Source organism: Electrona antarctica (assembly GCF_951216825.1).
Source record: "Electrona antarctica genome assembly, chromosome: 13".
NCBI lineage: Eukaryota > Metazoa > Chordata > Actinopteri > Myctophiformes > Myctophidae > Electrona > Electrona antarctica.
Window position 1 is genome coordinate 5,098,513 of NC_136794.1, and position 26,795 is coordinate 5,125,307.

The following is a 26,795-nucleotide window of genomic DNA, read 5'->3' on the forward strand; positions in this document are numbered from 1 at the left end:
ATCTAGTTGAATGAAAGTCAGACTGGTGTGAATATGATATCAACTCTCCCATGACAACAAGCCAAACTGTCGACAACGTAATCAGTTTGGGATAGTACAACTGAAAAAGAGACAATAGCTTACTGGTGTGATTGTGAGAACACAAATCAATAACTAGGAGAATTCATCTCATCCACTTTACGTTGTTCCACTGATGCTAGATCTTATCTCCTCCTTCTGCGTATGTGTGTAAAGAAGTTTACCCTGCACATGAGGAGAACAGCCCCAGTCTGGTCCGGGAGGTACCGCAACTTCCACAGATTGAAGAGGAGACTGATGAGTCAACATTAACATTACTATATAAGAAGAGGTGTGACACTCTCTCAGGTAAAACAAATGATCTTGTCCACAAAAAGATACTTTAGTATATATATTCAACATCAACTCTATTCATAATACAATTTTAATTTATATAGTGCACCCGCACACTGTATATTTGCTCAGTACAAGAGTATTTTTCTTTTTAATGCATTAAAAAGAAAAATACTCTTTTTTTTTTATCAATCAGATTTTATTGTCACTTCCACAATATACACTGGGCATACAGGGGAGCAAAATACCGTTCTCCACGACTTGTGATGCTTCACATTTAAAAACAATAGACACATTAAAAGAGGCAAAGCCTTTTAAAAAACATTAAAAGGTAAAAGGAGCAGACAACATTGGCAGGAGAAAGTGCTGATGCATTCAAAGTGCATATGTGTAAACAAGTGCTGTTCATCTCTCAGGATGTTGGCCTTGGGGGCAATATGTGGCGAGTATTCATTGTCCTGAGCAAATAATATACAGTGTGCGGGTGCATTCTATTCCTTTCATTGATGTCCACTGGCCTACGCACCTGTGCAGGTGCAGACGCCTGACTTCTTGGTGTGCGAAGGTTTTTTCCTACAATTTATATAGTGCAAAATTGTCTTAAATCTGGGGTTATTTCACATAAAAAACGGCAAAAGTGTACTTTTAAACGTGCCTCCAAGTTTGCAAATGCCCCTAGCTGTTCTTTCTATGGGGACTGCCCATAAGTCTAACCTCCTGTTAGTCCGACCTTTGTGGCCGGTTAAGACTGAGGTTAGGGTTAGCAACCTATGTGGCCGGTTAAGACTGAGGTTAGGGTTAGGTTTTGGGATAGTATACCCCTAATCATCCATAACCATGACTGCATGCACGCTGAGTCTTAACCACGTACCGGTATGTCGGACTAACAGCATGTCGGACTAATGCACAGTCCCCGTGGTGGGACAACAAACGGACACTCGGAAAGTGTAATCCTTATGTCTCGCCCTCCGGGAGACGAGACAGAAATGTAAAGCCAATTTTCACAGTGTTAGTGTTACCCTTGGGTACTTCCCTACAAAACCATAGAGAGCACATAGAAAAGCACTTTAACTTTCAGAGGCGCCAAAGGTTGAACAGTATATTGTATAAAAAAACATGTTTCCCCTGCAGCTTCCTCTGGTTCTGACAGCTGCAACCCACGACTGACACACCAGCAAGAACCAGCTATGACCGTTTCTGTCAAACAGGAACCTGAAGACCACTTGGACCTCTGTAAGTTTCATGCTTTGATGTTTTATTCATCCTGTTGTAATTCTTCTCTCAACATTTCAGTAATATAATAATATAATATAGATGAAAAAGACTATAGGGACGTGCACACATAGACATCAAAGGGGGCTTGAGCCCCTGCCCGTTTACCCGTCTGTAAAACAACAGCCCTTTCCAGACCATGAATGCAGCATTTACTACATGGTGAAAGAGATGCAAAAATGCCACTCCTTTCCATGCCATTACGGAATGCAGCATTCAGGAGAATTGCTTTTTTCCGAAGTCTCCTGAACTTGGAACGCGGCATTTTGCGTTGAACAAATTTGTTTAGAAATCCATGTCGTACAACCCATCTCCAGTAGATAAAGAGTGCTGGGTTGCGACCCGAAAATAGCTGATCTACAAGCTCTCAATGCGTCGCAGCGCGGCACGTTGTATATGAACCTTTATTGAGAAAAGGATATCCCCTTGATATGTATCATCTCATTTTTCGAGGGGGTCCAGCAACATACTAACCTGACTCCGCCAGATGGGACAGCAGAGAGTACACTGGGTTCCCAGGAGACCCAGTGTACTCTCTGCTGTCCCATCTGGCGGAGTCAGGTTAGCAACATACAGCAAATACAGAACAATACAACAAGTAGCCTACATTCATACATACATAATCGAGGACAAAACAAACAACAAAGCTCTACTAAAACTAGCCGCTCCCACCCCACCTAATCACCCGTAACATCAATAAATCAATATAGTCATGTAATGCAGCGGTTCCCAAAGTGGGGTCCGGGACTCCCTGAGGGAGTTCCAGGGGGTCCCCAGCTAAATGATAGTTTGGAACCAAATGGACCATTATGGGTCTGTAACTCTGAGAGTTACTCTCAGAGTTAAATTAACAGTGGTTTTACAATATAAATTGGGGTACCAGAGGTAGAAATGCCATTAAATCGGGGGTCCGTAGCCTAATGTGTGTGAAAATCACTGCTAGAGCCGTAAAAATCTTCCCTTATCGGGGTCATTGGCAAATGTTTTCAAATGGGGGTCCGTGGCCTAATAAATGTTGATTTGGGGGTCCTTGACACGAAAAAGTTTGGGAACCACTGATGTAATGATACAAGTATGTAAAGATGATGAACATACACCGTACAAACATGCACATGCACCTTAGTAGTTAAATGACAGCAAGTTGAGGTATAGTAAATTGGCAGCATGATATAAGAGACAGATAGAGACTTCCGGTATGACACCAAAGAGAGCAGCAGCATAGAACACCAGCTCCCAGCAAGGTCTACTTTATTTCCCCTAAAAACCAACTATATACCGAAACATAAACACAAAAATGGAAGGGGGAGACAAAAGAAAGACTAAAAGTGATAAAACAACCACCAGATCAGAAAAGAAAGGTAGACAAACAACGGAGAAGAGTTGCGACGGCAACGTGGACCCAGAGCTAAACGCACCAGGGCGAAACGCCATGGCGTGCCTACAAGCAAGCATGGAGGCGATACGCGCTGATATAAAAGCCATGAGGACCGAAGTTAGGAAGGAGTTGGAGGGCTTTAAAGAATCTCTTTTCGAGCAAATGCGCAAAGACATGGCAGACCTCAAGAAAGAATTCAACAACAAACTGACTAGGCTTGTCACCGACTTACAATGCACCGTGGACAACGCGGAACAGACAGAGCGGCGGGTGGAGAGCGTCGAGAAGTGGAGCTCAGACGCCAAACAAATGATGAGTTCACTACTACAAGACCACGAGAGACTGCAAGAGAAGGTACTGAATTTAGAAACAAGGTCTCGACGCCAAAACCTACGTTTATACAACGTTGCAGAAAACAGCGAGGGGAATGACATGATGGGGTTCATTAATAACTTCATTAAAACTGAATTAGCACTAGACATTGACCTGGGCATACAGCGCTGCCACCGATCTCTCGGTCCCAAGCCACCACCGACCGCCACCCCTCGTTCAATCATCATGTGCTTTCTGGAGGACAAGACCAAAGAGCTGGTACGCAATACAGCATGGAAGAAAAAAACTGTCCTACTGAATGGCAAAAGAGCTTATTTTGATAATGACTACCCTCAAGAAATACAGAAGAAGAGAGCCGCGTATGCCCCGATCCGCCTGATCCTAAAAAAAAAAGGACTCGCCTTCCATACCCCCCCCTTGACAAAACTACGTGTGTTTTACGATGGGGCCGGTCGCCCCACGGGAACCAGCACCACTTACAACAGCATGGAGGAAGCAAGAGAGGATTTGAAGAAGAGGGGGATCATGAGCACCGAGGAAGAGGAAAACCTTCGACCCACCACCACCTCCACCCCTACAACTACCACCGCAGATAACCTGGCGAAGCTGAGGAAAACATCTTGGGGGAAGAGGACACCACATGACCGAGACGCACTGCGAAGGGCAACACAGAGGCTCCAGGAATTCCGCCGCACCGCAACCCCCCCTCCACTAACCCCCCCGCCACCAGATGACGACATCACCATAACTCATAACGCTGATTGATCTACGACGGAGAAGTACATGGGAAGTATTGGGAGATATCTTTGAATTCAGAATGAGACATAAGACATGGAAAATGTTCACCTCTCTTTGCTTTTATATTTTATTTCCCCCTTTTTACAATACTACCTTTGTTTGGACATACTTGACTGAATACTAAATACCTGTCTGATAGGTTGTTTTATACTCAGATATTCGATGTTAGCACAGACCTGTTGTCTGGGAGACCAAGCTGGGGCTCAACAGATGTCATATCACTGTACACTAGTTTCCTGTTTTCTAACAGTTAGTTAGTGTTGGAAGGGCCTCCTGGAACCCAGGAGATTACCTTTCCACTCATGAGGTATTGCTTTATGAAAGAAACCTCGAGCTGGAAGTCCTGTCTTTGTTTATATGTTTCTTTATTTCTTGATTTAAAGCTTTATATTAATGTATATAATGATGAGAAGTTAAGGCCACCTTGGGTTCACAATGACAATATTTGTACGACATAGGATAGCACAGATTATAATGAGACGATAATTAGACTTAATGTTAACGAGCTACAGAACCCAATTAAGGTAAGTAAATTGATAGTTGATAGTGAAAACCAATAATTAAAAATCATACAAATACTGGTTAAAACGGATAATATACACGGAAATAGATATCTGATGAATGACCATTGGATGTATGTGTGAGAAAGGAAAATAGGTGAGACTAAACTTGTATGAACATTTGTCATTGCTGTAATGTTAGTTAAGGCTATTATTGGTACTATCTTCTTGTCACATATTAAGGTCTGGTTATATTCATAAAAATATTAATGGTAATGAATCAACAGAATATCAATGTGCGAAAAACAGACTTTGCTAAAGCGAATGATCGGTTTGAAAACACTGGAAAAGATTGACACCATCTTAGCATAGGACCTCAATCTATTTGGACTGGATGACTCGTTGCATTCTGAATGTTAACAATTGAAATGTAACAATTATATTGTACTGTGATGCCCGAGAGAACTTGCTTGTTCACAAAAACGGAAAAGAATAAAAATTAAAGTTTAAAAAAAAAAAAAGAGACAGATAGAACAATCAGAACAATCAGAGGCATTTAGAAACAGGAGCAGGGTGTTGTGAGCTTGTAGATCAGCTATTTTTTTGTCCAAAAGTGCCCTCTTGGGAGATTTCGGCCCCTGCCTCTGTAACACTCTCTGCACGTCCCTGGAAACAGTGGCCCCTATGGACATAGCTGGATGACCTCGACTTTGCTGAGGCAGGGCAGGACAAGACAACCAGTTGGCAACTGCATCCGGTCATTGCCAGTATACAATGAGTTGCAATAGTCTATTCTGGAGAAAATAAAAGTGTGAATAGCCACCTCCAGCTGTGTTTGTGGGAGGTAGGCTTTCACCTTGGCAATGAGTCTTAGTTGTGATCAGTTGGAAGAAGCTTGTTTTAACAACAAAGCTGATGTGTCAAGTTTAAAATCGTTGTCAAAAATAAAACCAAGATTTCTAGCAGAGGAAAGGATGTTAGAATTTAAAACTTTTGGTTTTGTTTAAGGGTGAGAAAGCTGGCATCCAACCAGGTTTTGACATTGTTTAAGCAGTTTAGAAATTTCTGGAATAGATCATTGAAGTTGGTTTTGAGCGGTACTTACACGGTAGTTACCATTCCGAATATGTATTTTGAGCAGTGAAAGAGTCATTGCAAAAACATTGAAGTCCAGTTTCTCTTAATTTTTGTTTTCAGAAACAAACTTACTTCAGTAAGCTGTAGCAGGTCATATTGTAGCTATATACATAATATGTAGCAGAAAATAAATAATAATAATAATAATAATAATCAAATGTACATTCATTGAAAAAAGTCATATCATTATCATTATGTCATTATATCAAAGTCTTATAGTGAACTCAACTTTATTGTCACATCACAGGTTTCAGGTGTAAAGAACTGGGTGAAGTAAGCTTGTCAGCATTCAAGTTAGGGAGACTAATAAGCGCTATTAAAAAAAAATTAAACTAAAAAGAAGATGAGTAAAATACAGTCCTGATCAAGTATCATGATAGACAGTTGTAAAAGAATCTTCAACCATCACACTGTACAGCTATACAAATAGACTCAGAGAGGAACATTCAATGATTTTCTCTCACACTATCTTTTGACTAGACTTCCATCACCTCCCTGTGTGTAAAGAGGAGGTTTCCACGGAACAGCAGGAGAGCTGCCCCAGTCTGGTGCAGGAGGAACCAGAGTCTCCACAGATTAAAGAGGAACCGGAAGAGCTACTTCAAAGACCAGAAGAGGCTAATGGGTCAATGTTGATGTTACTTGCAGGGAAGAGTGAAGATGATTATGAGAATAGAGAGATAGAGCCTCTACCGAGCACCTCGGCTTTACGCATGAAAACACAATCTGATGTAGAGGAGTGTGGGCCATCAGAACCAAATAGTGATTACCAGCTCCTCTCTTCTCGTTCTGAATCTGACACTGATGACAGTGATGACTGGACTCCACGCTGTTCTGAGTCGGAGTGGGAGGAGACCAGGGTAGGTCAGTCGGCTTTAAACACACTGGAATCACACAAGACACTTAATGTGGAAGGTCAAGTAGTGTCTTTGAGCAACAAGCTGACCCGGAACCTGAAATCATCAACAAAATCTCACTCCATGACGAGTGACACAGTGAAGAAACGCTTTAGTTGTACAGATTGTGGCAAAATGTTTACTCGAAAGGGAAATCTGAAGAGGCACAAAATGGTTCATACAAGGGATTACCCTGTTACTTGTACAGTTTGTGGCAAAGGCTTTGGTCAAATATATGAACTAAAACAACACATGAGGAGTCATACAGGAGAAAGGCCCTATGTTTGTACAATTTGTGCCAAAGGCTATATTCAAAAGAGTGATCTGAAAAAACACATGATGATTCATACAGGTGAAAGGCCCTTTACTTGTACAGTTTGTGAAAAAAGCTTCACAGCAGCTTATAGACTGAATAGACACATGAGGATTCATACAGGGGATAAGCCCTTTACTTGCTCAGTTTGTGTAAAAAGCTTTGTAGACCTAGGAAATCTAAAAAGACACCTGATGTCCCATACAGGGGAAAGGCCATGTACTTGTACTGTTTGTGGAAAAGGCTGTTGTAAACGAGACGATCTTAAAAAACACATGAGGACTCATACAGGGGAAAGACCATTTACTTGTACCACTTGTGGCAAAGGTTGTACGCAGTTGGATCATTTAAAACGACACATGAGGATTCATACAGGGGAAAAACCATTTACCTGTACAGTTTGTGGTAAAGGCTCTGCTGGTAGAAGCAATCTGAACAGACACATGAGGACTCATACAGGGGAAAAGCCCTTTACTTGTCCAGTTTGTGGCAAAGGTTGTAGTCGAAAATCTGAACTAAAAGAACACATGAGGACTCATACAGGGGAAAAGCCCTATACTTGTGCAGTTTGTGGCAAAGGCTATAGTCACTTGTGTAATCTAAAACAACACATGAGGACTCATACAGGGGAAAAGCCCTTTACTTGTACAGTGTGTGGCAAAGGCTGTAGTCAAAAAAGTCATTTAAAAATACACATGAGAATTCATACAGGGGAAAAACCTTTTGTTTGTACAGTTTGTGGCAAAGCCTATGGTGACAAAAGTGATCTGAGAAAGCACATGAGGAATCATACAGAGGTAAAAATAAAGCACACCCGTGTGAAGTGAGGGGCGCTAATATATTAAAGTGATGTTGATTAGGTGATGTGATGGTGATGTAAAACAAACTGTGTCAAAACAAACATTTAATTATCTTTATTGTTAATGGCATTTAATGTTTGTGTTAGGGACAAGATGACGTATATTTCCCGTGTTTTTAAAACACGAAAAATAACACTTGTGTAAAGTGAAGGGCGCTCTTATCATCATACATCATCACATTCCAGCCAATCACAATTAGCGTCCTCACTTTTCTGTCATTCCGGCCAATCACAATTGCCGTCTTCATTTCTGCCCTCACTTTTTATCCTCTATGTACTTTGCTCAGCCAATCAAATCATCGCTATGGGGTGCTCAGCCAATCAAATCATCGCTGTTACAAAATTGGAGTAATTATGTTAAATTAGTTATCAGTTGGCATGCTGTTGTATTAGAGAAAGGTGCTGACTCAGTTCTCAGTCACAGGTCATTGCTGCTTCTACTGTGTGCCCGTGGGCGGAGATCTACCCACCTGCTACCTACCTTGTTAGTGTGGTCCAATCACCTGCGGAGGGCCGTCCTGCGGAAGCACTACTTAAGCACTGCTCACACCTGTGCTCGTTGGCATGGTGTCTCAGTCTGCCATACTGTGCACACCTTGTCCAGGGCGCTGCTGCATGTCCATTGTCCAAAAGCTCTGGGACTCTGAATGTTTATAGCTCTTTCTCTGCCTCAGCATGTTGAAGTTACATTGAATTATACTTAAGTTGTGGATTACTTTCTGGTAGTATAATTTAATGGAGTATGGGAGCTTGCTTATTGTAATCACTATTATTTTGGTTAGGTGTTTGTTAGAGTAGAGAGTTTATCTTACTTTAATCCCTGTAACCCTTTTCTTTTTCATGTTTGTTAGGATTAGGTAGAATGTATTTCTTGTGTTTAGTTTAGGTTCAGTTCTCTTTTGTTTGTGTTTCTGAGTTGTCCCATATAGCCTAGGTGATTCTTTAATACCCCCATGTTAAAATATTTTGTTCCATGGAGATCTACAAGCTCATAGCGTACGAGACACCAAGTGAAGTGCTATGAGCTTGTATATTTGTTATTTTTGAATTCTTCACAGTTAATATTAAAAACTATAGCCTATAAAACATAGGCACGCTGCATAAGGCTAAATGTTTCTATGTAAGCAACACAGCCGCAGCTTATCAAATTACATTTGAGGCCCAATATTTCTACAAAAAATGCTACAAATTGCGGGGGCACGGTAGCACAGTCGGTAGTGCTGTCACCTCACAGCTAGAAGGTCCTGTGTTCGATTCCCGCTGTGGGCGCTGGGGGCGTGATGGAGGGGAAAGGAACTGGTCGGAATAACGTGTTCCTTCCACACGCTACGTCCGGCCGGGGAAACTCTCCCCTGTCAGGTGAAAAGAAGCAGCTTGGACTCCTCATGTATAGAAGGAAGCACGAGGTCAGTTCGCTATGCTACAAAAAATGCTACAAATTGCTACAAAACCAGTGATGATTTGAATTTTGTTGTTTGTTGTTGTTTATGATTATGAATTTAATAAACAAGCTGGACATAAATGGAAACAAGACCGCAAGGCTTTTTTCAGTGATATCTTTTTAGACTATAAGTGTTCGACTGTACTGTTTTTTGACTAATAACGTATTCAATCCATCAATCAATCAATCAATCAGTTTTGGGGGATAAATTATGGATAAACAGGAAGTTGATGCGTACATTTAGATCTGATAATGATGTACCAGCCACGCATGTTAAAATGATGTAGTCTACATTATTTCTGGACATTTCACAAAGCATATACTTTATTTATTTGTATATTTTGTAAAAGACAGCTAATTTATCACTGATGTTTTTTGGTGCCCACAGGACCTGTATCCTCATCCTAGTGAACATAATCAATGGAGCTGTAGTAAACACCTCCACCAGCAGAGGGCGGTAAAATATCACACTTTGAACTATCATGAAGTGAAGACGTTGTCGACCCGGAACTTCATTAATTGCGTCACCGTGCCACGCACACAGTGACAGCTGTCAGCTGCCGTTGAATTTGTCCCACTTTAGAATTCACTGTTTTAATGGACTTTATTATAAAGACTTTGGTCTTTGATGAACCAGAGACTCCGTGGCTGATGGGGATATGTTTGAAACGACCCACAGGTTGGTAGAACACTACACTGCAGCTTCAAACCAGTTTATACTGGTTTCAAAGCAGAATGGACAAAGACCGCAGTGGGAAAAACGTCCATTTAAGTTTGATTAAACCACCCAAAATGTGTCAAATAGTAAATGGGTGGCTACAGTGGCTTTAGGCTCGTTGAATGAACAACTGCGTTGATTGTAGATGGCCTGCCTATTGTTCCGAGTTCAGACAGCCCGTTATTCCGTCGCACTATTGTCCAAATGGACCGTTGTTGTTCCGAAAACAAATGAAATGCCCATGCATTATTAGTCTGCTAGTTTCGACGGTTCATTGATCCGAAAACGAGCACTCTCCATGGTGCTGAAATGCTGCAAAATAGGTCTGCCCGTCAAGTAAGCTACATGTAGCCCTAGAATGTCTCTGTTGTTACTACAGTTGGTACAGTATTCCACATACAGTAGCCATAGATCGGTTGCACCCGCTCCTGGTAAAAATGAAACATGTGAATGAATTTATCACATGTAAATGTGATAAATGCTTCATTTGTACTCACCCAGTAAATAATTCCAAAGACGTGGAGTGAAATATTGTCCCCTATGTTTCATATCCATGTACAAGTTCTGGCACAAAACGTGTATTTAGTCAATTATCTCCACTTTTTCACGAGCTGCACACGGATGACTTTCTCTCCGGGCGAGAGGCCCGGAATGATCGATGGACTGAATTAATCAAAACTTCCTCTGATCATCACAAACGTCATCACTGATTGACCAGGGAAGCACAAATGTTTGGGGCACACAATTGGCAGGTGCCTGGCGATAGGTGCTGGGTAATTAATCACACCACCTGCCAATTGTGTGCCCCAATTGGGTGAAAAAGTGGAGATATTTGGCTAAATACACATTTTGTGCCAGAACTTTCACATAGATATGAAACTAGAGGACAATATTTCACAATATTTCAATCACATTTATGCCACACATGTTTCATTTTTACCAGGAGCGGGTCCGATCTATGCCTGTAGTACAGAATTTACAAAGTATATGAATGATCACAGACATTCTAGGTCTAAGCTAGACCTAGAATGCCTGTGATCATTTAATTAACTTCGTAAATTTTCATGTATCATAGGCATAGAACGGTCGCGCTTACCATCATGTTGGACGTAAACTTGGCGGCCTGAATGTGATAAATGCTCCGTTTGTACTCACCCATTAAATAATTCCAAAAACGTGGAGTGAAATATGGTCCTCTAGTTTTATATCCATGTGAAAGTTCTGGCACAAAAAGTGTATTTAGTCAATTATCTCCACTTTTTCAAGAGATGCACACGGACGTCTTTCTCTCCGGGCGAGGGGGGGCTAGAATGATCGATGAACTGATTTTAGACGTCATCACCAATTGACAAGGGAAACACAAAAGTTTGGGTCACACAATTGGCAGGTGCCTTGCGATAGGTGCTGGGTAATTAATCACACCACCTGCCAATTGTGTGACCCAAACTTTTGTGTTTCCCTTGTCAATTGGTGATGACGTCTAAAATCAGTTCATCGATCATTCCAGTCCCCCCTCGCCCGGAGAGAAAGACGTCCGCGTGCATCTCTTGAAAAAGTGGAGATAATTGACTAAATACACTTTTTGTGCCAGAACTTTCACATGGATATAAAACTAGAGGACCATATTTCACTCCATGTTTTTGGAATTATTTAATGGGTGAGTACAAACGGAGCATTTATCACATTCAGGCCGCCAAGTTTACGTCCAACATGATGGTAAGCGTGACCGTTCTATGCCTATGATACATGAAAATTTACGAAGTTAATTAAATGATCACAGGCATTCTAGGTCTAGGTCTAAGCTACATGTAGTGTATTTTGCGGGCAAAACTATGTATGTCTGTCTGTGGCTGTGGGGTCGTTTATAGCCTACTTAACCAGAAACGTTATTTTATCTCTCTCTGCTGTCCACTCATGTCAGAAGAAGGCCTAATGCAGAGATGTCAAAATGCGACTGGTGGATTAGCCTACTTTTTAATCTGGGCATGCATGCTCCATTGCTCCCAACTCACAACACACAAGTAAAATTCTAGGCTACTGATTTCACGTCTAGGATTTACAGGAATATGTAGTCTGCTAAATATTTTATTTGCATTTCATAAGTTTGTGTATCAAGGGAGCTTTCCACCTGCAGTGCCCAAGCAAAAGCCAGTCTGCTGCACAGAGCCGAGTGTGCCTATAAATATGATTGTTGTAAGGGGGATATTATGTGTTTTGTAAAACACAAACTGGACATTGATATTTATCCACAAAGCAAGATGCAGATAATAAAGATGCAATCATCCATAACTTTGCTATTCTACCCAACATTCAAACCCTATTTACTCGTGTCATTCCTACTGTAAATGTCACATAGTCTATGTGCAAGGGGGAGATAGTTTGAGCAGCAGAAACTAAATTGATAACTTTGACGAAATAACTCTTGTCATTCAGCCCTGAACGGCTGAACCACGTCCACTAGCATATTTCAAACAAACTTAAGGACCACGACCACCTACCTCCCCACAACAATAATATATACTTCATGTATAAGGAGGCATAACGCATTCATAAATTACATTTGTTTTTTATTTTACATTAATTATGTCAACAAGTTGAATTGAATTGAATTGGTTGCTTACTAGTTGAAATTACCTACAGTAGATTTTCAGGTTCAAACCACCTACTTTGTTTGCTGTTTCTGTAGCCCATCTAATCCCCATATATAGAGATTCTATTAGTTTATAATCAAAATGCACCACAATGACTTCATAATAAAAACACAATTGTATATTTAATATTGAATTGTTTTCTCTTATTTTATATTTTACTTAGACCTCCTGCACCTCCCTGTGTGTGAAGAGCAGAAATGGAGCCCAGTATTGTCCAGCGGGAACAAGAGCTTCACAGGTTAAAGAGGAACCAGATACTCTTCAAAGACCAGAGGGGGCTGATGGGTCAAAATAAACATTACTAGCAGTGAAAAGTGAGGATGATGGTGAAAAAAGAGACGGCACCTCTAGCCAGTACCTCAACTGAACACATAAAAACACAAGCTGATGTAGAGGACTGTACAGCATCACAACCAACAAGTGATGACCGGCTCCTCTCTTCACACTGTTCTGAATCTGACAATGAGCACAGTGATGAGTGTGAGGAAACCAGGCAATCGGCTTCAAACACTCTGAAATCACATAAGACACACAATGTGGAAAGGGAAAGTTTGCCTTTGAAGAACAACTTACAGGACCTGAAATCATCAAAAGAAACTCCATCCACAAGTCACACAAAGAAGAAACCCTTTAGTTGTACTATTTGTGGGAAACGTTTTGATCAAACTAGAGGTCTGAAAAGACACAAGATGATCCATACAGGCGAAAGACCCTTTAGTTGTGCAGTTTGTGGCAAAGGCTGTGGACAAATGAGTGAGCTGAAGACACACATGAGGACTCACACCGGGGAAAAACCCTTTACTTGTCCATTTTGTGAAGAAAAATTCAATCGCAATGATCAATTGAACATGCACCTGAGGAATCATACAGGCGAAAAACCATTCAGTTGTTCAGTTTGTGAACAACGATTCAGTCGAAATGGTCAACTGAAGATGCACGTGAGGACTCATACAGGGGAAAAACCCTTTAGTTGTACAATTTGTGGCAAAGGCTGTGCTCAAATGAGTGATCTTAAAAAACACATGAGGATTCATACAGGGGAAAAGCCCTTTAGTTGTAGAGTTTGTAACCAAAAGTTCAGTCGAAATGATCAGCTGAAGATGCACATAAGGATTCATACTGGGGAAAAACCTTTTGTTTGTACAGGTTGTGGCAAAAGCTTCATTCACAGTGGACATCTGAAGACACATATGAGGACTCATACAGGTAAAAAAAAACGTTTACTGGCAAACGATTTAAAATGTCTACATTTACCAAATGGTTCATCCATAAACTGTTTCATAAGAACATTGTTGTGAAAGATGTACTTAAAACAACTTGCTTGCATATATTATTTCTACAATTACCTTAATTACATCAACAGTGTATTTAACCGTCTCACTGCCACCTGGTGGACGCAAGAGCCAACACTTGACTGCCGACCCAGATCTACTTCGTTTTAGTGTGTTGCACGCTGGATGCATGTCCGGTTTGGGCGGCCATTGTTTTGTGTTTTTTTTTTTTTTTCTTTTACTCACATGTTAGACAGCCGACATACGGATCCGACATGCACGCGTGTCGCACGCGCACTTATTACTCCTTTTTCTGCTCAAAATGAGACTAAATCCGGTGTTTGGGAGGTTATAATTCCCTGTTCTTACATTGCGCTGATCAAAACAACTCCATAGCGGGTCCACTGCTGCATACAGTGAAGCAACACTACTACAGCTAGTGGGGGGTTGCACTTCCTGGTTGCCCAGGAAGTGCAACCAGGAATACCAAAGTCTTCTACTTTGGTATTTTGCGCTTTTGACTGGCACTGGGCTCACGATCCCGCCTAGAGTAAAACAAATTAAGAATCGAAATATTGAATTTATGTCCTAATAACAACCTGTCAATTGAACATTCACAATACAAATATTTGGAGAAAGCCCTATGAAAAATAAGAAATACTGCATCGAGAAATATAAAATAAACTGTATTCTCTCATTTTACCTTTTATCTAGACTTCCTGCATCTCCCTGTGTATAAAGAGGAGGTTTCTCCTAAACAGAGGAGTCCCAGTCTGGTTCAGGAGGAACCAGAGCCTCAGCAGATTAAAGATGAACAGGAGGAGCGAGTGAAAACTGAAGATGATGAAAATAGAATGACAGAGCCTCTAGCCAGCACCTCAAATGTACAAATGAAAACAGAAGCTGATGAAGAGGACTTGAAGAAACCTTTTAATTGTACTGTTTGTGGCAAAGGGTTTGATCACATTAGAAGTCTAAAGAGGCACACAATGGTCCATACAGGGGAAAAACCCTTTAGTTGTACAGTTTGTGGCAAAGGTTGTGGTCAAATGAGTGAGCTTAAGACACACATGAGAACTCACACAGGGGAAAAACCCTTTAGTTGTCCATTTTGTGAACAAAGATTTAATCGAAATGATCAACTGACTCTGCACATGAGGAATCATACAGGGGAAAAGCCCTTTAGTTGTACAGTTTGTGAACAAAGATTTAGTCAAAATGGCCAACTGAAGATGCACATGAGGACTCATACAGGGGAAAAGCCCTTTAGTTGTACAATTTGTGGCAAAGGTTGTGTTCAAATGAATGATCTGAAAAAACACATGAGCATTCATACAGGGGAAAAACCATTTAGCTGTAAAGTTTGTAAACAAAAGTTCAGTCGAAATGATAAACTGAAGATGCACCTAAGGACTCACACAGGAGAAAGGCCCTTTAGTTGTTCAGTTTGTGAACACAGATTTGCTCAAAGTGGGCAACTGAAGATTCATATGAGAACTCATACAGGGGAAAGGCCCTTTAGTTGTTCAGTTTGTGAACAAAGTTTCAGTCAAAGTGGTCAACTGACGATACACATGAGAACTCATACAGGGGAAAAACCCTTTACTTGTAAAGTTTGTGGCAAAGGCTGTATTCAAATGGGTGATCTGAAAAAACACATGGGAACTCATACAGGGGAAAAACCCTTTAGTTGTACAGTTTGTAACCAAAGGTTCAGTCGAAATGCTCAGCTCAATATGCACATGAGGAATCATACAGGGGAAAAGCCCTTCAGTTGTACAATCTGTGAAGAAAGATTCAGCCGAACTCGTCAACTGAAGGTGCATATGAGGACTCATACATCGGAAAGTCCTTTTAGTTGTACAGTTTGTGGCACAAGCTTCATTCAAGGTGGACATCTGAAGACACATATGAGGACTCATACAGGTGAAAAACCCTTAAGTTGTATTATAAAAAATAAATAAAATGCTTCAAAAGAACAATGAGAGATTCTCTGAAAACATAACATTTATTAAGGTCTCGGGCCATTTATCCAAAGGGACAACTCCAGGAAAAACAAAAAACGTATTGAGGGTGGATTCATTCCTCTGTAGCTATGTAACTGTACTGTACAATTACATATTTACAAAACATTATGTTGAGGGGAGTATGCTTACCAGTAGTTAACGTCAGCTCACGTAGACCAGGAAGAGTGCAGTGTCAACAATGCATGGAGTGTTGCTTTCACATCATCTAGAACAGATGTAAACAAAAAACAATTGCGCGATTGAATAGGAGTTCTAGCGTTAGACCCCTCCAGCAGCAGCTCTAGGACCAGCTCCCCTATATCTTGTCAATAGGCCTATACATAATTATCAACTTACTTTTGTAAAAAAAAGGTTTAGGAAGAAATTCCCCTTTAAGAAACAAGCACCATTGGTAAATAGTTTAGAGAAAACGAAATCTTTGCAACGTAGACCCCTTAAAATGTGTTATGTAGGCTGTGTGTGCGTGTGTGTGTGTGTGTGTGTGCGTGCGTGCGTGTGCGTGTATTCATGCATAGGCTTAACTTAAATATTGTACGTGTGAATGTATGAATGCATGCTGTTTGAAATGAATGCTGCTTTTTTTCCTAATGCTGCTTTTTTCTTCTCATTCAGAAAACCTCCAGAAAACTCTAACATACACTGTTGGCAGCCAAGTGATGCAGGACGAAGGTATTCAAGAAACCGTGTCAGACATAGACCAACTGCATGAGAGCTATGGCTATGGAGGACCTGGAACATGACAAAGACCATGGAAGACTCACATCAGCATGTCCACTTTTCATGTTTTAATTCCAATACCAGACTGATTTAAAGGGGAGACAAGGTCTACAAGGAACCTATGGTAGTTTTGAGGACAATGGACGAGTCCCTGTTTTATTTCCAAACAATGGAACGACTCACCATTACCACCATTACCATTTGTAGTTTTGTTGGTGGCCTGATCAGTTTATTGCTTGCTGCTGTGTATAGCTAATAACAGATGATTGTGATCCCACAAGTGTGTATAGTTATTAGTTAATGTGGATCATTATATTTCAAGTTGTGAACAAAATAGTCCACAATTATTTATCAATGTTAATGCCTGTTGTCTTTGGATGGGTTGACAATCCAATGAAACTTGTTTGGAAAATACAATCATCTATAATCTAACATGTTTCCCAATCATTACCAGTACAACCCAATTTATGAAAAAGTAAGACCCATATTATTATTATTATTATTATAACTCAACCTTGAATTCACACTTCCAGCGTGATCAGATGATCCTGATCAGAAGCAAGACAGATAGTACTGTATCTTTATAACAAAAACCATTGCATGGATGCATCTGGGACGTATCCTCACTGATGTATCCCAAGGTCATCAGGGTTTCGGGTCTCTCAAACATCATACCCCTCACTCAGGCGACCCAGCCGGGGTGATCAAGTCCCGACTTACGTCCCAGTAGCTACCCTCAATCAGTCCCATTAGGGAAAAACCCGGGCTACACAATCCGTTGGAACTACTCCAGAACTACTCTGCCAAGGCTGGGAGGTACGCTTCTGGCGCATGGAAGGACTAGGCTCTGTGGGTTGACTCCTGTCCGGGCCCCTCCTACGTCTCACCAGGTCCACTCCTGCTCTCACCAGGCCCAGGACCTGTGCGTTGCACCAGAGTCCCAGCACCAGACACTTCATTCAGGAGTGGTGGACAATGGTCCCGCAGACCATAGATATATAAACTCTAGATAGCTCACCCGCGCTGTTGGCCAATGGAGAGCGACGTCGTTACGTGGCGGCCATCTTACCTCGGGCCACATAACATTGTGTCTATGGGGCATGTACTCTTAAATTAGCCTGTTAGCCAGGCTACTCTTAAATGACCATAACTTGCTCAATTTTCAACCGATTTTCAAACGGTTTGGTTTGTTATAAACGTCAGAGACGTCCGCATACTTATATGCTTTTATACGACGTTCATATAAAAGAAATCACACCCATGTGAACTGAGTGGTGTAAGGTCTTATATAGCCTGATCAGCTGTGGTCTGACGTAATGTCTGACGTAATGAAATCACACCCGGGTGGACTGGGTGACCGTAGCAACCATGCTCATTTTTTGAGCACAGACAGACAGACACGTAAACTAACAAAGCCAGTCGTAGGAGTGGTTTACACCACTCAAAAATAAGCAGATAAGCATCCTGAATCATAGCCACGTTGACAACGTTTGTAATAAACCAACCCGTTTGTAAACCCGTCAAGATTTGAGCGAGTTATGACTGTTTCTGTTTGAGCTGCCATTGAACATACTGTACTGTAGCCCCGAAGTAAGATGGCTGCCGGGTGTACGACGTCAGAAACTCCGCCTTGAGCCATCTAGAGTTTATATATATCTATGCCGCAGACTCCACCTGAAAGGTGATGCTGCAGGCTCCACCTTCATACTTTGTAACCTTTTCAATGAAACCATTCTATGTGGGGGGTTTTTTGTTTGTTTTTTGGAACTTCTCTAAACTCTATTTTGAACCGGACTGCAGCTGACACACCAAGAATTATATTAAATTAAATTCAGATTGTTGACGTCCCTATTTTCTTTTATTCTAAGCCATATTGGCGCACAGGTCCACTATTCCTAACGACTAGTGGCCATACATACATTTCCATACATACATTTCACAACAAGTGTCATAAGTTTCTTCTTCTCAGATATTTTGGCTTGCAGCTGCGGTCACACTTCCACTTTCTAGAGGTGATAAAGCATCGTCTTAAACTTGAAGTCTACATAGGCTCTTGTGTACATTCACCAATATAGTGTATTATGCATACTTGGAAGTATTGTGATGCCTTGTGTTTTGATCATTTCTTGCCATTGACACCATTCAGCTTGTGGGTCATATTACTCTTGTGCAGGGACGTGCACACATAGACATCAAAGGGGGCTTCAGCCCCTGCCCTTTTACCCGTCTGTAAAACAACCGCCCTTTCCAGACCACGAATACAGCATTTACTATAATGAAAGAAATGCAAATTGCACTCCTTCCCATGCATTTCCACGCAGTGCGACGCGTTGTGAACTTGTAGATCTGCTATTTTTGTCGGGTTTTAGCCCCTGCCCCTCTAACACTCTCTGCACGTCCCTGCTCTTGTGAGTCTGTCTTGTCCTTTCCTTGCTGTGGTTCTGTTCATTGCCTTTCAATATTAGGCCTACCACCGGTTTAGACGAGCGGAGACGCATCTAAACGAGTTAGATTGTATTGCTTTTTCATAATGCCTCCTCTCCAGTTGACATGATTTAATTACAAATATTTCAATAAATCAATAATTAAGACTTGCATTATTTTGTAGTAAAAACATTACATTTGTTTAATTGTATTTAAGTGGGACGGTTTGTGACACTCAAGAGTACATTTGTCTTAGGCAAGTCATATTTAACTTTAATACCTTATATTTAATATTGTGAGCTTGTAGATCTGTTCAAGCTGTTACTTTGGGCATGTTTATCTGTAAAGACAGACCAAATCGGGGATTTGTTTGCCGATTAAACTCCCATCACTAATTATTATATAAAAAATATATAGAAATATATTATGGCACGACGAAATGTAGCCTAGATATACAAATCTTCATACAAAATCTACATCATGGAAACACATAATTCCATGGGCAAAATTGGTATTGTAGGCTACTTTTAGAGAAAACCAAGCCTTTTTACTAAGTATATCTCACATAATTTGTGATTATTGGATTTGCATTTGCCCTCAGATGTCTGCTTGATTAGAACGGGGAATGGTGACACTGGGATTTATTTCCAGAACTTACCTCACTCAACAGACGATGTTCTAGAAACTAAACATATATACAATACCAGATGAATTAACATAAAATGACATTAATATTGTCATAAAATAACATAACAAAAATTAATATCATAATAATTATAATGTGAATTAAACACATTGAACCAGTGAATATTCATAACAGCAAACGTAACCGTATAGGCTCTCTGCCGAGTCTGCCTGGTTAACACACACAGCTGCATTATATGGTCTTAGGCCGCCATCTAGCGGTAAAACATAGTAATGGCCCAATTCAATGACTGTCGACTCGGCACAGTGAATTTAGAAATTTGGCCCAGACCGCCCCACCACAACCAGCAAGCAGATGGCAGAATACAGCTCCGCTCTGTCGAGGCACACTCAAACAAACCTTAATACCACCACTTTTACTGAAAAACATCCATGTAAAAATAATATTAAAGCAATAAGGGGGGGCGGCCCACTCATTGGGCGGCCCACTGGGCATTTGCCCTGTACTTCAAGTGGCCAGTCCAGGCCTAGCCTCGGAAACCCAGACGTTTTTATTTCCAGGGAGAAAAAGTCCAGGCCTGGCTCCCATTCTCCATATGCAGACTGCGGCCATCTTACCATATAAGGTAATGGCAAGGTGCTACCTAGGTGCAACTTCCATAGGCAGCCCATTCATCCAAACAAAAAAGTCCTATCTGATTGTATTAAACAACGTCAAACTCACCAACATTGCAGCTGTACGGAAAGCTTGAATTATTCTCTTTCTATCCTCAAAGTGTTTGTTTTATAAAAATCCACTGTATACATGTTATGAGCTACTTTGTGTCCTTGCAGGTGATTCTGCTGGAGTTTGGAAGTGCTCGTTAGATATCACTCAACTGCCCTGTGTACCACCTGTTTTGAATTAGCACATAATGCGAGAGGCAGACACTGCTTTACTGAAAACGAGTGCTTCCAAACTCTGATGGAAACATGGCCGCAGTCTGCAAATGGGCAATTGAGTCATATGGACATGGCGACGTCCCTTCCTTCCATTACGTTCCTTGAGCACCAACACGGAAGCTTGCCCTCACTTGAGAGCATTCGCCCCAGAGCCGGAAGAGGCGTCTACCTTTCTATGTCTATTGTTTGGACTATTTTTTACAGTCTATGCCTGCAGAAGAGGGTTGAGCAGAAGGCAGAGGAGAACAGGGATGGAGAAAGGGTCTGGGCACACCTAAGATTTCATGCGCGTCCTCGCCGTAGAACAATTAAGACGGCGAAGAAAAACCCCAAAACATTTTGCAAGGAAAATACAAAAATGTAAAAACTTGTTCAACTAGTAAATAATGTAAATAGCAAATTTACAACTTAAAGTTCACAACGTGTTGCAAAAGCAATGCGTTGTGAAAAAATAAGGCTTCATAAAGTGGAAGGAACATATCTTACATGTCAATACAGTATTGCAACTCTTTTACCTGCACCCTAGCTGTGAATAAAGGGCTTTAATTGTGAGTCTGCTCCAGTGCCTTCCTTCCACTATATACCAGTCCTGCTCCTGAGATGCACCAGACCAGCCTAAACTTGGCTTGAGGCCCCGTTGTACATGCAGGGCTTCATAATGTATTGTTGTAAGTCTGGAGGTTACCTCATGTTCAAAACCATAGCTTCAAATTCAAACATGCGTTTCAAGCTTGTGGATCTTCTACTTTTGATGCTTTTGTGTGGTGCTGTATAGTATATATGTTCAAGCAGGACGTTAATTTACGGAAAAAAACATGCTTAAATATGGAGATAAGAGGTAAGTAAGTAAGTAAGTAAATTTTATTTATAGAGCACTTTTCAAAACAGTGTTACAAAGTGCTGTACAACAAGGTAAAACAATCATGTTAACAATAGAAGATAAAACAATGAAATGCAAATAAAACAAGTAGAGATACATCAACAATAAGAGGTAAAACATTGAAAAGCAAATAAATCAAGTAAAAATACATCATAAAATAAAGTGCTGACGAAATAAAAACGTTTTTAGCAAGTTCTTAAAACCGTCGACAGACTCTGCATTCTTTAATACAAAGGGCAGGGCATTCCACAAAGTGGGGGCAACCACTGCAAATGCACGGTCACCCTTTGTTTTGAGCCTAGTTGCTGGAATGGACAGAAGGCCTTTATCAGAGGACCTGAGGGAACGTGTATTTGGCTTTGAATGCAGTAGTTCAGAGATGTATAGTGGAGCCAGTCCGTGTAATGCCTTATAAGTTATTAAGAGAATTTTGTAATTGATCCTGGATTTGACTGGCAACCAATGGAGTGCAGCAAGGACGGGAGTGATGTGAGATCTGCGGTGTGTGTTTGTGAGGATCCTGGCAGCTGTATTCTGTACTAGTTGAAGTTTATGGATGGAGGAGGAACTGAGGGTGGTGTAGAGACCGTTACAATAGTCGAGGCGGGAGGAGATGAAAGCATGGATCTCTTGGGGAGTGAGGAGTGAGGACTGGTTTGATTTTTGAGATATTACGGAGGTGAAAGAAACTAGCCTGGTTAATAAACCAGACCGAATCAGCCGTTGGCAAAAAAAAGTTGCCTACCAGCGGATTACGGTCTGGCGAGGCTCAGTAGCACGCCTCTTTCCTACAGCAGAGAACAGGTCGGACCAATCGGGACACGGTATGCAATATAGGCGGGCTTTGGTACAGTGACGTTCAATGCTTGAGACCTTTGACTGACAGTAGCTCTGACCAATTGCGTCAAAGAGAAAATGTTCCCCGGGAAATGAAATCCAAGTGGAGCCAGCCCAGACTGATATACCGCGACAGTGTTGTGTGATATTAGTCTGGCTTATTAGCCAGGCTAGAAAGAAACAGGACTGGGTGACCTTTTTAACATGGGATTCCAGGTTCATGCGGTTGTCGAAGAGGACACCCAGATTTCTAGCGGAATCACTTATGTTGGATGCCAGAGGGCCTAGGGAGAGCCGTACGGCATTGGAGATGCTTTCAGGGCCTATGATTAAGATCTCGGTTTTATTGGAATTTAGCTGGAGGAAGTTTTGGGCCATCCAATTATTGATTGCTGAGAGACAATCACGTAAGGTAGATAGTTTATCAATGTCTTTTTGCTTGAAAGAAAAATAAAGCTGGGTGTCATCGGCGTAGCAATGATAAGCAACGCCTTCGAAGCTATTTATCAGAGCACCAAGGGGTAGCATATAAAGGGAAAAAATAACTGGACCCAGAATAGAACCCTGGGGTACCCCACATGTCAAGGGGGTGGAGGACGAGACATAACTGTCAACGGCGACAGCGACGCTTCTCCCAGCTAGATAGGAGGAGAACCAGTTTAAGGCCAGACCACTTAACCCCACCCACTGATGGAGCCTCTGGAGGAGGATGGAGTGGTCTATCGTATCGAACGCCGCAGTTAAATCCAGCAATAGTAGTACTGTGCATTCACCGACATCAGACTTCATAATAATGTCATTCGAGACTCTAATCAGTGCAGTTTCAGTACTGTGTTTCTGGCGGAAACCAGACTGAAATTTATCGAAAATGTTATTATGGTTGAGATGATGAACTAGTTGGTTGCAGACAACCTTTTCCAAGACCTTGGAGATGAATGGGAGTTTAGAGATGGGCCTGTAGTTACTGTGGATTAGTGGGTCGAGGTTTGGTTTTTTCAGGAGGGGTTGGATGATTGCATGTTTAAAGTTATCGGGTACACAGCCAGAGGAGATAGAGCTGTTGATAATGGACAAAATATAGGGACTTAGGCTGTTAACAACTGATTTTAGAAGTGTGGTGGGGATAATGTCAACAGGACTAGAGGAGGGGTGCATGTGTGAGACAATAGGTAGAAGTTCCTCTAGGGAGATTGTACTAAAGTTACAGAGTAAGGGAACTGGAGGAGGGACTGGGGGGGGGGTGGGCAACAGTAGTGGTGGAGGGAAATGCTATATTTGACCGTATATGGTTTACTTTATCTAGAAAGAATGATGAGAATAGCTCGCAGTCGTTGTCAGAGTATACAGGAATATGGGGAGGAGCGGGGTTAACCAAGGTGTTAATAACAGAGAAAAGAATTTTAGGTTTGTTTTTATTTATGTCAATTAAATTGGAGAAATATTGAGTTCTTGCAACTTCAATTTTTTCATTAAAAGAAGAGAGAAGTACCTTCATCTGGTTAAAATGCAGTGGTAGGTTGGACCTTTTCCAGCGACGCTCCACCTTTCTGCACTCTCTTTTTAAAGTGCGGATGTCGTCGTTTATCCAAGGGGATGACTTAGAGGCACTCGAGTTTATCTTTTTGGTTTTGAGGGGAGCAACCATATCTAAGGCGGACAAACAGAGATGGTTGAAAAGGTCGACCTGGTCGTTGGTATTAATTGGAATTGTCCCATCCTTACTAAGGTCTGCAAAGACTGAGGAAAACCTGTCAGCAGAACCACTACTAGGTGGTTCGTGTGGTTCGTCATGTGGGGAGACACCAAATTTCTCTTGTGGGTCACTCTGGACTCGAGCTGAAAAAAATGGGTGTGAACGGCTGAGACAGAGGACTAATGATGGCTCAGGGTTGAATGTGCTGAGCTGAGGCTCCGTCAGATCTCGTCTGATCTGCTTTTCTGCTGCTTTTGGAGCAATTTCTTGTTCACAAAGTTGTGGTGGAGTTGTTTGTTATACATCGTCCGTCACTCCACTTTCCCTGATTGGCTGTGAAAAACACTGATCTGAATGGATGTAGGGTGGCTCGATTATTTTCTTATAGATTATCAACTAATCAATCGTTTAATATATCGATTAACAGCTTAATTGTTATTGTGTATTTCGTTGCACAACAGCGATGCAATGCGTTGTGACCTTGTAGTTTAGATCAAGTCGGATATTTAGTTTTTTTTTTAATTATTTGAAACTTTTTGCCTATAAAATAGGGATTGATTATTAATAGATTCATTTATGTACGTATCGATTATAATTTATAATCGATTAAATCAATTTGTTTAAGTATAACAGTTGCACCCCTAGATAGATTCACAGTACAGAAGTAGGCCTATTCACAAAGTATTTTCATATGCTTAAACCACCATATTACTAATATGTACATGCTGTTCCTTTGGACCATAACAGGCACATGATACAAATGCATCACATTACAACCATTTTGTTTAAATACAGAATGAATCACATCAATTGTCTTTCGCTGCCTGTGCAGCCGAATGTACTGTAAGTCACTCATGTGTGCTTTGAACAAAACAAAAACAATTGAGCCTTTGTTCAGCATTTTACAGTCCAAATAAACTGTCTTTGTTCAAATGGCAGTGTCGCCAAAAAGGAACGAGTACACTTACTGACTCAAAGTGTGTGACTGAACACAAAGTAACACTAGTTAGGAACAAGTGTTTAATATAAAGTGTTTACTTTGCTGCAGCAGTGTTTCCAAGAACTGAAGAACCAAGAAGTAAGGAACAATTTACAATTTACAATTTAGGCATTAATCCAGAGCGACAGGAAGACATACAGTTGCACTGTATACATCATTACATCTGTATACTGTAGAAGTGTAGTGTAGAGCGTAGTGTAGGCTACACTCAAATTATGTCATGTCAGTAGGCCTACACTGAACATTAGTCAGCATCCACAACAGTTTTGGGATTGAGGTATTTACAGACTAACCACAGCGAATATAAAAATGTTAGGGGTGCACGATTATGAAATATGACCGATATTTGATCTCCGGTTATTTGCAGGGTCATATCTGCCGATACCGATTCTGATCGATTCCGATATTATACAGAGGACCACAATGGACACAAGCCTAGGCCCTAGGTGGGCGTGGCCCAAAGCCTGTTAATAAAGTATTAAATCAATCAAAAAAGAGCCTTTTTTCCAAGTGTTTGTTTTCACAACTGAATGACTACTGAATGAGTAGTACACAAATTAAATGTAGAAAAAGAAACGTTTATTTTTGCTTAGGATTACTTAAGATTTTACATCATATTTGATTTGGCTTTTGTTCTAGACTAGAGGTAGACACTTTTGATTTATATTGAACTCATTGATGATTTTTTTCATTTTTAATTTAAAAACAATTTAGCTGGTAAAAAGAAAACCGATGAAATAATCTGTATTATTTTGAGACCGTTCCGATTCCGATATGACATTTTTATGACCGATTCCGATTATGCTACCGATTAATCGTGCATCCTTAGAAAATGTATATTACATACAGTATCCACATGCCGCCTGGGTAATCTATGTCCATAAAACAAAAGCTATCAACAATGAATATGTGACTGAATACAAAGTAACACTAGTTAGGAACAAGTGTTTAATATGAAAGATAAAGTTTAATCATCATCATCATTACCATAACATGACTTAGAATAAACTGCAAAAGCAATTAGTTACAACAAGCAGTATTTACATGCAGACTGTTTGTTTAAACGTAATGCATTGTCTCTCCAATTCCCCCGTTCAACAGTCAATCTTCCTGATGTCTCCCTTGTGCTCTTGGATGGATCCCTCCATCTTCCTCAGAGAGTCCTTAAGCTCCTTCTCAAACCTCTCCCTCATCTCCTGATCCTGCATGTGTCTCCTACAGGTGCTAATTAGAGCTATTCCATGTATCTCATCCACCATGTCCATGACTCTCCTCTCCCTTCTTCTATCTCACATGTTCTTTCTACTGGTATGTTGTCTCTCTTTTCCAGTAAGTTCAGGTTCTCCAAAGTTTGTGTAGTTCCCTTATCTCTCTGTTCTTCTCCTCCAGCTGTCTGTTAAACTCTCTCTGCATCTTGGTGTTGGAGATCATGATGTTCCTCTGGATCTCAGGCAGTAGAACCTTCATCAGGTTTCTCTCTGCTTCCACTCTGGCCTCTGCTTTGTAGGTCTCTCTCATCTCCTCTACGTCCTGCCTGTGTCTCTCCTCCCGCTCTCCCCTCACAAGTACTGCCCTTCACCTCCTGGGGGCAGTCTGTCCAGTACCTTCAGGCGTTGGTCTAGTGAGTTGTGATAAACCTCCTCTAGTACTGAATAACGGCTGTGGCTCTCCTTTAACGTTTGTCTCAGTGTCGTCATCTCTCTGTTCTTCTCCTC

The 26,795-nt window shown here is 41.1% G+C and overlaps 1 protein-coding gene and 1 long non-coding RNA gene across 2 annotated transcripts in view; one reads left to right on the forward strand and one right to left on the reverse strand.

The window, feature by feature from the left end:
- Positions 1-9,822: 9,822 nt before the first annotated feature.
- LOC306934825 lies at positions 9,823-17,018 on the forward strand. The gene is made up of 4 exons (XR_013791344.1): positions 9,823-9,954; positions 12,808-13,850; positions 14,630-15,841; positions 16,555-17,018. It is a non-coding gene; the product is annotated as an uncharacterized lncRNA (long non-coding RNA).
- Positions 17,019-26,415: 9,397 nt separating this feature from the next.
- LOC306935588 (uncharacterized protein) overlaps positions 26,416-26,795 on the reverse strand; it is a gene marked incomplete at both ends in the record, with an annotated part of 35,926 nt that continues 35,546 nt past the window's right edge. Inside the window, one exon of the mRNA XM_079518686.1 lies at positions 26,416-26,653. Coding sequence (XP_079374812.1) covers positions 26,416-26,653 — 238 coding nt within the window. The remainder of the gene's footprint in view (positions 26,654-26,795) is intronic.